This window comes from Pelmatolapia mariae, linkage group LG3_W, assembly GCF_036321145.2.
Source record: "Pelmatolapia mariae isolate MD_Pm_ZW linkage group LG3_W, Pm_UMD_F_2, whole genome shotgun sequence".
NCBI lineage: Eukaryota > Metazoa > Chordata > Actinopteri > Cichliformes > Cichlidae > Pelmatolapia > Pelmatolapia mariae.
The window spans coordinates 77,097,892-77,111,942 of NC_086229.1; the positions used below are offsets into that span (position 1 = coordinate 77,097,892).

The 14,051-nt window shown below is 41.9% G+C and overlaps 1 protein-coding gene across 1 annotated transcript in view; it reads left to right on the plus strand.

The window, feature by feature from the left end:
- Nucleotides 1-14,051, plus strand: part of stim2b (stromal interaction molecule 2b) — a 59,261-nt gene that overhangs the window by 30,493 nt on the left and 14,717 nt on the right. Inside the window, exon 3 of the mRNA XM_063469935.1 lies at nt 13,722-13,833. Coding sequence (XP_063326005.1) covers nt 13,722-13,833 — 112 coding nt within the window. The remainder of the gene's footprint in view (nt 1-13,721; nt 13,834-14,051) is intronic.

Consider the following 14,051-nt stretch of genomic DNA (forward strand, 5'->3'; position numbering starts at 1 on the left):
GACAAAGATTTCAAGAGAATCTTAAGGTGGAAGTCAAGTTCAAATGAAGTCATCTTTCCACAGAGACGATGATGTATGTGACAGTGACGCAAGTGGCTTAGTGGTCATGTTTTCCTGTGTCTATATATTTTATAGAAAACATGAGAAAACCTGTCTTTAAGGCAGATATGATGGAGGATAGCTTTCCCAAGTGACATCTGTGTTGAGCCCATTTATTTTACACACATAATCCTCTATTCAAGCTCTATTGGCTGTTCGTATATTAACATCGCTCAAACCTTAAGCATGTTTACACGTTGTGTAAATATGATCTTCACATCATTTAGAGAAAGAAATTAATGCTTAACAAGGCAAGGCCGTGACAAGCCTGGAGAACTATTCCCGGAGACTAAAGAAATGACGAGAAAGAAATAAAAGTGGGCAAACTTTCAAGCTCGTTAGTTTGTACAAACTCTGTTTTTGCCTTATATACTGTATTTCCATGCACATGTTTCAGTAAACTGCTGTCCCTCCTATTTCCCATTTCCCGAGCAAAATATAAAGAAATGAAGGGGTCTTTTGCACGCTTTTGCATTTCAGTTGCCCACATTTGAAAAAGCTAAATATTTCCATTACATAGTAAAGCTTTGTTTCACTTCCCTAGCATGATCTGAATGTCATTACAGCGTGATTCTGAAAGTATGAAGGCGATCTTTTCACACAGTTGTCGGTTGCCTGGCAGCACTGAAACATGGACCTGTTTCACCTTTAAAATTCTTCTGTAACTTAACTACAATCACTGTCGCTATGGAAGATGGAAATGAATCCACAGAGACATATTAACACTGACCGCACGTCATATCACCACACAAGTAATAAAACATGCACACGCAAACACACACACGCACACATGCAGATCATACACAGTCTTCGCCTGTATTTGAGTACAGATTGAGCTTTTTTTTCTCATTTTGACCACAATCTCAATGTCTGCCTCACTTAATATCTAGTTTTTAATACATAAGTTACCACCTTAAATGTACTGTCAGCACGCGGTGATAGAGGAGTGAGAGCAAACAAGGAAGTATAGAGGCCAACATATCTCTGTTCCCTTTGCATTGGCAGCGTTCACTTGACGTGTCACGTCACAAAGATATCAACCAGGATGTTGAACAAAAAAAGGCTTGGGCTGCTCTGAAAGTTCACTTTAAGAGAGGAGAGTCATAAATAATTGTCACGACAGGGTGAAAATTTACCAGGATTCAATCCAACTTTATTTATATAGCGCCAAATCTACTGTCGCCTCAAGGTGCTTCATATTGTAAGGTAAAGACTCCACAATAGAGAGAGAATCCCACCAATCAAAGCATTTTTATCATCATCATGTTTGAAGTTGTTTCATATATAATATATTTATAATCTGCACTCCCGTAATGTGGGTCTCAGGTTTTTCTTTCCTCCCTCTCTCGTTATCCTAAATATATACCATTAATATATATATAGAAACCCATAAGTGTCACAGTAATATTTTTTTACAGTCTTCTAAAAGCATTTGAAATTTGACGAGTTAAACATAATCCCGTCTCTTATTACGCCGCGAGTCTGGGTCTTGTCGGGTGGTTTTGAGTGACGTTTCGGAGTCTGTTTCTGAGATCAGTCACCGGGGACGGCAGGTGCACGTCTTCGCCTTCAGGGTGCTGAGCTGCGTGCTGCTCGACTGCCAAGGGGACGTTCGACTGGATCATGTTGCATCACTTGAAATCACATGGACACAACCCAGATCACAGCAAGGGGCGATGAGGTGGTGCTACTGTGTGCGTGCTTTATTAGTTCCTGACAGGCCGTGCATAATAACTTAGCAGCAAAATTAGGCTTGCCTGTGAGAAGCCTATACCAATATAAGCGTACATTATATATTTATTATTTGTGATGAGGCTGCTATGATGAGAAGAAACTTGAGGAGGAGCCTCATGGAACATGGAGGGTATGGTATATCTATAAAAAGAAGCTTCTTGAAGGTTTGTTGACTTGTCTGGGAATGCCTTAGAGGGAACATTCAAATGAGATTTTAGTCACAAGTCCAAGCTTTGAAAGAGGACAGAGTTTGTGCATTAAGGTGTTAGCTGCAGTGCAGCAATTAACATGTACCCCTTCTAATTATCTCTTGGTACTACAACATTGCCAGAAGTGTCAGTACTTGGCAACTGCAAAGTGATTGCACACTCTTTCTTTATATTTGGGCTGGTATATTTATTTTGACCTGAATCAGGCTGGCAGTTTCCCCTTACGTCTGAGAGCTATGCTAAGCAAAGCTAATCAGTGCTGGTTCTAGCTGCGTGTTTAATATGTAAATACAATAAAAGGTAATGTTCGTGCTGATCTCTCTTTAAGCAGTTAAGCATATTTGTTCCTAAGATACTTCTTCTACTTACTTTCCCTAAGATAAGATATCTCCCCTTGCAGGCAAACTCAATTTTAGATCTCCACATGTTAGCTACTGCATTGATGAAGCGCACAGTAACAGCACAATTACCCAAGCATGTTTTTGATGGTGGGACGAATCGCAGAACCAAGACAAAACCATGGAATAAATAGAAAAGATGTACACAGCCACCTAATGTCATTTACTGGTTTCTGTTTCCCAGTCTTCCCCTTTGATGCTAACATTGAGCCTAGCATTAGCTTTTTGGGTGCTGCCGTCTTGGTTTCTTGGTTGTTTAAACTAATGTTACAGAAAACAAGAATATTAATTAAAAGCCTCCAAGGTCAAAATAAGTAAAACCACAAGGAGAAATGTGTCATCTGTGAGGTTAGCAGTGCTAAAACTATGCTAAAACACATTTTTATCAGCTGTTAATGTTACATGTGTTATAGCATTGTTTGATGTTAATAGCTCTCTATGTGTGGTCAGAGGCTCAACAAGTTGTAAATGCTGGCAAATAGCAGTGGCTAGTGAGTCAGTCACGGTTAAATGCTGCATTCACCATTTCCGCCACCTCTCTATTTGAGATAACCCTAACCTGATGATATTCATGCTGTGTAAGCAAACAGTCCACTATATCAAAGTGTAATAATAGGAGTAGACAAATTGAGACAGTGACTTTTTCTGAAAGTTTATTTAAGAAAGGCTCTTGTCACATAGGCCTAGAAATCAATTCACGACTCCATGGCAACCACCAACCGCTGGGGAAAAATGTGTATTTCCTGATCCGGCAGCAGTTCCTAGGTGAAAGGAGGAATATGGTGTTACACCGGAAAACTCTTTCAGGTTGTTTTGGTCGCTAGCAGATTGCTGCAGTTGCCTGAGTGGAAACAAAACTGTGAGTTCAACACAGTCTGGAAACACAGACTTTTTCCTTTAGAGTAAATGCTGCGACTTTTGAAACTTGCTGATTGCAGTGTTAAGGCTCAGGAAGAGGTTGCCGAGCGTTTGCAGACAAGTTGGAGTCTTCCATGCAAACTGTGGGAGACTGTAGAAATGTGCTAGCAACCAACTAGAATCACAGCAATCACAGGGAGCACTCTCTTTGTGACTGAGTTCACATGGTGACAACCAGCAACTTCCAGCAATCGCTCATCAAACGGTCAGGAAATAATCATCTTCCCTTAGTGATGGGAGGTTGCCGGGGGGGTCGCCGACCGGTTTCTAGCCCTGTGTGACACAAGCCTTAATTTTTACCAAAGCAGGTTATGTAGACGCAGAGATGCAAATCCCTCCTGGGCTGCATCAGGAACAGCATCCAGTGTAAAATAAATACATAATAATAAAATCTGCTAACTCAAACTACCTCCTGTGGTGACTCCTTGTGAATACGGATGTTTTAGTCTGGTGATCGATGGAGATATTGCCATTGAGGTTGTTGTGGAAGTTTTTCCCACTTAAATAAAGCCTGCAGACGAGCGGTGAGCGGTAGCTAACATTCTTTAATCCGGACACACAAAGACAACGGACAACCAAGCTTGATGGAGAGCCTGCATGACCACGGGGCAGGGTCAGCAGAGTCTCACTGAGAGTAGTGTGTCTCTCAGTTAAATACTTTCTCCATGAACAAAAGGCAGTACACAGCTGTTTCACACCTTCCCAGAGTCCTTGCAGAGACAAAAGACTCTTCCTGTGAAGTGGTCTGCCTCCCCCAACTTCCTAACTAGACCCCCACCATTTGTCTTACAGTATGGGTGTCAGACATGTTAAAATCCAGTGGCACCAAGGCATTACAATAAAATAATGTGATTAATACATAAGTGAAAGAAATTCCTATACAATCCCACCCTTTGATTCTCAAATCAAGAATCACATTAAAACCAGAATTTCTTTCCCGACATTCTGTATATCACATCAACATTATTTTACACTTAAAGGAGTTTCACACTGTGTATCCTAACTTCACTGGTCTCCCACCACCCTTTGTTCATCTTTAAACTTCCCCCCAATCTAAGCTCTCACATGCTAATGGCAACAACAATGATACAGAGGAAAGGTCTTTTCCAGAGTGTCAAAGTACTTTGCATGGCAAAGTGAAAAAGCATTAGATGGTCATTCTCAGTTCCCGATCATGGCTCCTGGTGTCTGTGCCATTGACAGAGTTGTAATTCCAACGCTGATCTCCCTCTGTGCTGTCACCTTTGGAGCTTGGCATGCTCTCTCCATCCCTCGATTTCTGTTCCAACGCGGCTGTAGATTTAAGGCAGAGCACGTCGTACACCTTAGTTGTCTTCCTCAACGTCAACGTAGAAACTTTTCATTTTATTTTAAGATTTTGCTGTTCAAAGTCTCCTCGTGACAATCTTTTGGAAGCCCAGTGGTGCAGCCCACTGTCGTTTGTCTCCTGTCCTGCAGATGATCCCTGCTTCTCACTGGTCCTGTTGAAGCGTTCTGTCCCGGTCGTGGTCTGTATCTGCGTCAATCCTTCCATATCCCTCATGTCACGGTTTCTGCAATTTAAAAATGAAAGCTTCCACGGAAAACCCTCTTTTGCCCTATGTCAGCTTAGCACAATTAGACATGCACAATGAAGTTGTGCATTGTCTCTTAAAAATTCCCAGGGATTCTCCCCTGAAGTAGCTTCACTCCAGGCCCTGTCGTAAGAAAACATTAGCCAGTGGTGTGTCCTGCTGTAAATCATGTGATTGGATCATATGATTAACCCTTTGCTGTGGAAAAATAGATGTTAGCGCAGCGCATCTGTATGCACACTTTCCCACAGTGACCTCTGCACTGTAAACAATACAAGGTCATGAATAACACACTGCTGGTAAATTCACAAAGGCACAGAAAGTGGCAGTTAAAAGGTTAAGTCAGCACGGCCCAAAGGTCATGCATCCTGTTACTGTCATCTTTCTGCTCCTGTAAAAAGAAACATACATACATCCACCCTTTTGTCAGGTCAAGGTGGAGGTGCAATCTTGCATTCTGGTGTCAAGTCAGTCAAGCTTTTGTCAGTCCAGTCAGTCCCCATTTTTTATTTGCTGACAGTAGAACCCTTCGTGACGCAATAAGTTTCTACTGCCAGCAATGACGTCATTTCAAAAAAGAAAAAAGAATTTAGACTGGATTACCTCGCTGAATCCTTTTTGGCTATTTGGTCTTCATGAGCTTCATTGTCTGTGTTTGTGTTAGTAGGATTAATGCATTTTTCTGTTTGTGTAATTTTGTGTACCTCTCCTCTTTGCGGTGCTCCAGACACTTTTCAATTCTCCACGCAAGGCAGTCATTTTCTTCCCAGTTTCCTAAACCCAAATTTCATTCCCACACTAAAACAGCCATGTTCTCCCTGCTCCTTCCACTGTGGTCTCATCTCTCCCCCTTGCAGCAGTCCAGTGAGAGTCAGTTGTCTTTCAGCTTTGTCCTGTGTTTTCCACTGTCTCATTTTGCCATTTTGCTCCAAAAGTGGCAAATGTCCAACTCCGGCAGTCTTTTCAAAAGTCCATTCACACACAGTGAAGTTGCAGCTCGTTGGAAATGCACATCCATCCATCCAGTCATGATGATGCCATTTTTCTCCTTGCTGTCGCTGTCTTGCACAGCTGTTTGCTGCTGCTGCTGCTGGACCTTTTCTTCACTGCTCAGGGTGCTGCTGTGAGCTCTTGAGATCCATCTCGTTGTTCTGGAACTGCATTTCTTGTCTTCAGGGAGAGATTCTTGGAGCTTGTGTTCTCAGGGTGACAAAGACATGGAAGTTAAGCTGTAAAACAATTCAGCCAGAACTTGGCTTGAGTGTTTCTAATGGTGTTGACCTATAATTTTTCCCGACTGCTGAACGTGGAAAATTGATCCGGGTCTGCTCTTCACCTGCAAGTGACACACTGAGACATTTTGATCATTCTTCTCATTGCTTAAAACAACACGTCTCCCCTCTCTGGTTCTGAAGTCCCCTTTCTTAAAAACCCAGAGAGATTGTAGTTGTTCTACACTGAAAATCACTAAACCCTCTTCCTATTTTTGCTTATTTTCATCAAGTCTGCTAAAAAATAAATTTTTGTGTGTCCATCCTAGGGGAGCTGGTGGTCTGCAGTACCACCCTCTCCCGCTAGTTGGAAACAACTTTTGCACACATTTCTACACTCCTCTCTTTTTTTTTTTTTTTTCTTGTTTTCCCTGTTTTTGTTCCCCATTTTCAACATTTTTTTTAACCCCATTTTCACTGTTTTTACACACACAATCTTTTCCCACACAACCATTCTCTACAATCTTACACACCACACATTTACTCAGTTCTTACCATACAGTCACGCATTGAGTTTTGTCCCTGGCCGCCTGGTGGAAGGCCTGCCGCTCTACTGGATCTAGATCCCATTTTACTACACGAGGCGTCCCCCGTGAGGCCCTTGCCTTCTACGGACCAAGGAACGAACACCGCCACTCCGTGCACTATAGTATGCAGAAATGGACTCCGACAGTGTACCCGAACCGCTGTCCCTGTGACGTACTTGGACCGAACACAGGTCTGGGCCGGCTTCTCCCCAACAGCGCGCTCGAGCCAATGTCCTTGTGATGGACCGTACCCAACACAAGCCTGGGGCCTCAAACCACCAGGATTTTCCTCCCGGAGACTCGAACTCCGGGGGCGGCCAGCGTTCCCCCCCTCGGCCAGACAAAAAACTCCTCATGACTGTATACAAAGTTAGCTACAACTCACCCATCTGCAGGAGTCCCCTCAAAGTTGATGGTCTCGGTGGTGGCTGAAACACGCGGCTCCGTGACTCCTCCATTTCCTTTGCTTCAACAGCTGGTAGGACAAAGGTACCTTTTCCCTCAGGGGTGATCAGCCCATCCCCGGAACCGTTGTTCAGCGACCACACGGACCACCCTGCTCACAGCGCCATTCTGTTGTGGAAGTTTTTCCCACTTAAATAAAGCCTGCAGACGAGCGGTGAGCGGTAGCTAACATTCTTTAATCCGGACACACAAAGACAACGGACAACCAAGCTTGATGGAGAGCCTGCATGACCACGGGGCAGGGTCAGCAGAGTCTCACTGAGAGTAGTGTGTCTCTCAGTTAAATACTTTCTCCATGAACAAAAGGCAGTACACAGCTGTTTCACACCTTCCCAGAGTCCTTGCAGAGACAAAAGACTCTTCCTGTGAAGTGGTCTGCCTCCCCCAACTTCCTAACTAGACCCCCACCATTTGTCTTACAGTATGGGTGTCAGACATGTTAAAATCCAGTGGCACCAAGGCATTACAATAAAATAATGTGATTAATACATAAGTGAAAGAAATTCCTATACAAGGTGCAAATGGTTCTTAAGTTAAGGGCAGTGATGGAAAAAAAATATTGGCAGCATAAAGCAGTATGATGTTGTAGAAAATGTCCTGAGGAGATTGAAGATGCTGGATGGGGGGGGGGTCAGTACACAGAAGGTATGGTTTGTCCTCTTGGTACCGGTGAGGCGAGACAAAAAGCATTGTCTGAATCTCACATAAAGAGAGTTGCAGGAATAGAGGCATTAGCTAATAGAAGCTTGTAAAAGGGCTTCTGATCTCCCAAAGTAAGGTTTTATTTTTGCTGTCGACCTGATGTGAACGGAAAAAAAAACCCTACTGCTAATGACAGAACAGAAAGTTCAGACCTCGGCTGTTCTAAGAATAACTTGATAAAACCCGAAGAGCATGTGACATGATCTCCGAAAACACGTTTTAAAAACTGTCAACCCAGAGTACAATGTAATGCGAAAGGACACCCACTTTGATCTTGAGCGAGGTAACAAGCCTGACTGCACCACTCCCACAAAAAAAGAGATGAAAAAGATTTTTATCATGGGAGCTACAGTTTCACGAAAGTCTGCCCAGCTGTCATGTGAGATAAATCAGGTGTACCTCCTGGTAGTTCACGTTATAATGAATTGCAGCCAAGTGCACCTCACCTTTTGTTCCAAATCTGCGACATATTAATAATAATTAATCAACTTAATTATCCTCCTTTTGCAGACTCACAAACTAATGACTTTCATTAACGCTGAGGTATGCTGTTGATTAAAAATATCATCACTCCGGGTTATGGTGATAGATAAGTGATGGATGTAATAACTTCCAGTAATATTAGATAAGCAGATGAGGACAGATGGATTGATACAGTAGATATTTGGGGGGGTGAATAGAGTCTAGACTGTTTAGAGAAAGCAGAGACTCATGGGAAGTATGTCGCCAACTCCCCCCAATCTGGAATCTGATATAGAAGAAATCTGTCTTTGTTTGCTGTGTGCGTGTTGGCCTCGCTCTGAACATGTGCCACTCTCTGTCTGTGTATGTACACGTGTTGTCGTATTTTCAGGACCGAGGCTGTCTATCCCTGGAAACATAAAGGACGTTTAATCACTTTGCAGAAATTTATTCTGCAAGCTACACACTGTGTCTGTAACTATCACGGCTATCGGGCTATCTTAACTGTTAACCACAGAAGCCACAAAGACCTATCATTGCATTCATGCCTCTTAGCTTACTTTATATGGTCCCATAAAGCAAAGGCAAAGCTGCTTTTCAACATATGCAAAGAGGCCCTGCTAGTCTGCCTGCAATTAGTTTCATGCTGCAGCAGTGCAACCAATTGCTGTTGCTTTTAATATAACACTCGAGCAGCTATTTGTCTTATACAGTTGTTCATTTACCAATGCTAATGTGTTACTTGTAGCATGTGAGTGTTTAGCTGCTTGTTGTTGAGCAAATGTGGCCATCAGGATATCTCTCAAGGTCCGCAACAGAAAGAATGTCTCCTTATTCGCCGTCCTTTGTCTTTTCTTATCTGTGGTGAAATGTCCTTGAAGTTCACATCTTTGCCAGCACCACTTCATATTTTTCTTTTTATAAAGTGAGCATTAAAAGGCTTTTTGAGACACTAATTTAGACTAGCGTTGCACACATTGGGGTCCCTCCAGTGACTCAGCAGGCCGTCAGTTCCTTTAGCTGGTGCCCGGTGTTACGTCAGTAAGAAGACAAATTTGCATTTCTATTGTGAAAGAAGAACATGGCAAACGTTCTCAGAGGATTTTTGTTCTCAACTGATGCAGTGAAACTGCCTTTCAGAAGCAAATTCGAATCCTTTGATACGTGCAGACACAGGCAGCAACACGTGAACTGCCAAGATTTTAGATACAGTGTAAACTGTAGTTTGTAGATTTGTTACTCTTAAAATGAAATTCCACTGATTATAATTTGAATAGTCTGTGCTGTTCCATGATTCTTTCATTAATGAAACCAAATAATTGGACTGGATTCTGAAAGCTTTCCCTCTCTTTTTAGGTCACCCGATAATTCAATTTCTGACCAAATACATGCAGAACTAACGACACATCCATCGGGTGCATCTGCACTTTGTAATAAGTCCAAACACATAGGATGGAAATTTTCCTAAAACTGACTTGTCCTGCTAGACCTCAGTTCAGTGTTTGATTATTATTACAGAGATTATTATTACAGAGAGGATGCTGTAGGTATTAAAGGTACTGCAGTGCAGTGGTTTGAATCATATTTATGTAATAGACTTGATTTTGTTCATGTAATACACTAAGGTTAATTATGGAGTTCCACACGGTTCTATGCTAGGGCCACTTCTGTTTGCATTACACATGCTTCCCTTGTGCAAAATTATTCAAATACCCAGCTTTATCTATTCAAACCAGATGACACACACCAATTAGTTAGTCTGCAGGAATGTCTCAGACATAAAGACCTGAATGACCTCTAAGTTCCTGCTTCTAAAGATAAAACTTAGGTCACTGTTCTCAACCCTAAGTTATTGTATTTAGGAGACAGACAACCTCTCTACTTTTTAAGGCTTAAATCAAGAATCAAGAATCAATCAAGAAAGCTTTATTTGTCACATGCAAGTTGCCCTGCAGCGAAATGGAACAAAAATGGAATAAAACTTTCCTTTTTGATAAAGCTTTTGGTTAGAGCTGGATCGAGTAACCCTGAATCCTCCCTTAGTTATGCTGCTGAGATCTTCCTATGATGCACTCACCTTTTTAATCACTATGTGTTTATATGACAGAGGTGTGGCGACCAGAAGCCACAGAAAGCCAACGACTTCAAATGATAACGAACTATCTGCTGTTGGCGTGAAGCAGTTGGATCCCAATTTCAACTTTCCTCAGCTTCAATTCAAGAAAGCCGCTACCAACGAGAGCAAAGGATGTTGCTGACTGGCATGTGACAGTTTGGTTAAAAACGTGAAGAGTGTTACCTAGTCAACCAGATCCCAGAATGTCCGTCGGTGACCAACTGTCGGCTATAAATCGATATACGACAAAACAAATCTGATCATTTTGAGCATTACAAAAAACGACATTACCGCTAAGCAGTGGTATTTGATTGCATAGTGGTCATCACTGTTCATTTTTAATTTAGTTTTAGTCGTAGACTTTTGAGAAAAACATTTTGTTTTGGTGATAATTAAGCGATCTAAATCTTTTTAGTCTAGTTTTAGTGGCCTAAATCTCATAAAATTGTAGCAGACTAAATCTAAAGTTGATTAATTTGACTAAAATATGTAGTGTAATAGTTTGTCGTAGTTTTCCCAAGAAAAGCGTCTATTTTTCCTTGATTTCACTGGCATATTTTTCATGAGAAATGGGGAGCATAAGAGCTAGTTATACCGTTTCCCAATGGCGCGTCTAGCCTTACTGTACGAGGAGATTTCTTCTGATTGGATCACTTCCAAACCATCAAACCTTTCCACACAACTTAATTAGTTCTGGATCTTGTTTCTCCTGAATATTTTCATCTTGTTTTTATTTGCTGACAAAAGTGTTGATGCATTTCATCACAGTTTTTGTGCTCATTAGCTTTTTTAAGCCCATCAGCGATGGGGTCTTGTCGCGGGCCAGCAGGCACGTGGACACCCAAGTTTGTCAAAGCTATAGCTTGAAAACGAAGCAACACAGGATTTTCAAATTGGTACAATACAGGTGCAGCTACTCCTGGTGACCTCAAGGTCAAGTTCAGATTTCAGCATTTCTGAATATCACATTATCATCTTGTTTTCGTCAGAAAATGAAGGTCATTGATAAAACGTGGTGGCCATGTTCCCCTGCTCAGCTGTAAGAACTACAGCCACGGACCCTGATTCGTGTCTCGATTAATGCGCTGAGTCACACACCAGGTTTGTGTGTGAAGGTCGGATCAAGCTTCTGAATAAACACACCAGTTGACGCACTTTAATCTCACATGTATTGACACAGTCAAACGCAGGAAGAGGCCATAAACATGAAAATTTTATGGCCTCTGTTTCTTTTTTATTTTTTAAATTACAAGTCTACATTAACACCCTCTCTGTATCATGTCTTGTTCCTCTGCTTTTCATGCCAGTTATCCACTGTGTGTTAAGAGATGTATGACTTTGTGTTGACAAAAGAAGCGATTCGGTCACTTTACTCAAGTTAGTGGATTCGAATATATGAGCGCACGCAGACACGAACCGCGCAGAGGGCTTTCAGAAAAGACTTAAAAATGATCTTTCTCCTGTGACAGCGGGAATGCTGGAAACATTTGTAGCAGACAGCCTCTCAACAACAGACAGCTTTTATGTATTCAATGTCAAACTCACAGCGCTCCTTCAGACTCTCTGAGCACGCTACAGAGACGCGTGAAAGTGCCAGTTGATTTTGGCGATGGATTCCCGTGTGCGCCTATACGTCTGTGTCACACGTGCACATCGTTCAAGATGTGTCATTAAATGCTTTTAGGACTTCTTCAAAGGAATGTGCAGTCGAGCGGTAATGACAACAGCTGTCTTGGTGCGAGCACATGATATTTTTTCTAGTTGTTTTAGAGACTGGGTGTGCTGTTTTATCCTTATCAAGTCAGATGTGAAGCTCATTGATCTGTAATTATGATTCATAACTGTGGGAAATGTCAAAACACCCTCAGCTGCTGCTCAAACATTCAGTCCTACATGATTAGAAGTACCATTGTCTGCTGCTGCTGCTGCTGCTGCTGCTGGTGGGGCAGTTTTGTGCTTCTTGCTCCGTCGTCAGAAGGAGGCTCTGAACTTGCGGTACATTTTATTTACCTCAGACATGTACAGACAGTTTTTCTAGAATTGCGAACAGTACATTGAGCTCCCTGCAGATTACACCTAAGCTGAAAACTCAGGAACTTTTAATTCTACAGCTCGGGCATCTTTACCACTAATTGCATGAGCTAAGCTTCTCTTTATCTGTCCCTTAACCGCAGTTAACTGCATCGAGGTGCAGACGTGTCTGTTCCTGCTGTTCTTAATCTAAATTTGATTGCATGCATAAACAAAAAAAATCCTTTAGGTGTTTTTGCTTAACATACCTGCATAAAGTTAGATGCTTCTTTTATTCATTTTTAGATCTGAATTGAGTAATACATTCGTTGTTATAAGCAGACCTTTTCTGTGACCTGTTTCCAACTTTTTTGATGCAAAACAGGCGATACACAAAAGACGGTGGACAAGTGAAGTGCACAGTCCCTGTCTTCCATTACAAGATTTTAGGTTTTAGTCACATACAGATAGCTTGTAAATGTGTTGTTGTGGTTCTTGATATTGCCTTAAATCTATCAAAACAACTCTACACCTTATTCAAATGAGTCTAGGAAACACTCACAGCAATTTATAAACGTCACGTTTGCAGGTAAGCATGATGCAATAGGACCGAGCTTTACTGTGTGATATAAAAGGCTAATTACCTATCAGAAACAACGATGTTTGGGTTAGATAGAAAATCAGGTTTTTCATCAATGCCAAGGCCACACACACATACAAATATTGTTCCAAGATGAGTGCTTTGAGGTGTTTTGTAGTCAGCCATGATCCTTGTTGATGCCACCGGTGTTCTGGCAATTCTTTGTGGGTTTGTTTGCTACGGCTCATACTCCACAGGGGCATTTTTAGTTTTAGTCTACCAAAGGAGGACAGCTGGAAGCTGAAAGCACACACACAGGTGGAAGTGGCGCCTCTGCCATGGGTCTATTTCTCCTTTCAAAGTCCTTAAAAGGAAGAAAGCTGAGCAAAAAGAAAGTGTGTGTCTGTGTGTGTATCTGTGTGTGTGTGTGTGATCCAAATCCAGACTTTTAGGCAAAGCCAACTCTCTGCGGCTCCCTCTGTCAAAACCACACATGGACATACAAAGACAAGCACAGCCATCTGCATCCCCCCTGGAGATCTTAGTGAAAAACACTTGTTTTAAAATGTTCTCTGCAAAAAAGCCTACAAATACATCCATCAGGATGATTCTGAAAATCTGTTGGAACTCACTTGTCTTTCTCTCTCTTTTCCTAGTTCATAATAGAAGATATGAAGCAGCAGCAAACCAACAAACACAGCAACCTGCACCGTGAAGACCAGCACATCACTGTGGAGGAGCTGTGGAGGGGCTGGAAAACCTCTGAAGGTAAAAAGCAAGCAGGTTGACTGAATTAATGTTATTAAAAACAAAAAAATCCGCATAACTGTCCCGCATGAGATGGTTGGTACTTTGACACATGTAGGGAGGCTTGCTATAAATGATACCTGTACTATAATTATAGTGGAGATAACAGGGAGTGAGCAGTTAAACAAGGAAGCACTTAAAAAAATAAACAACCTATTTATCGGGAAGACGATATATAC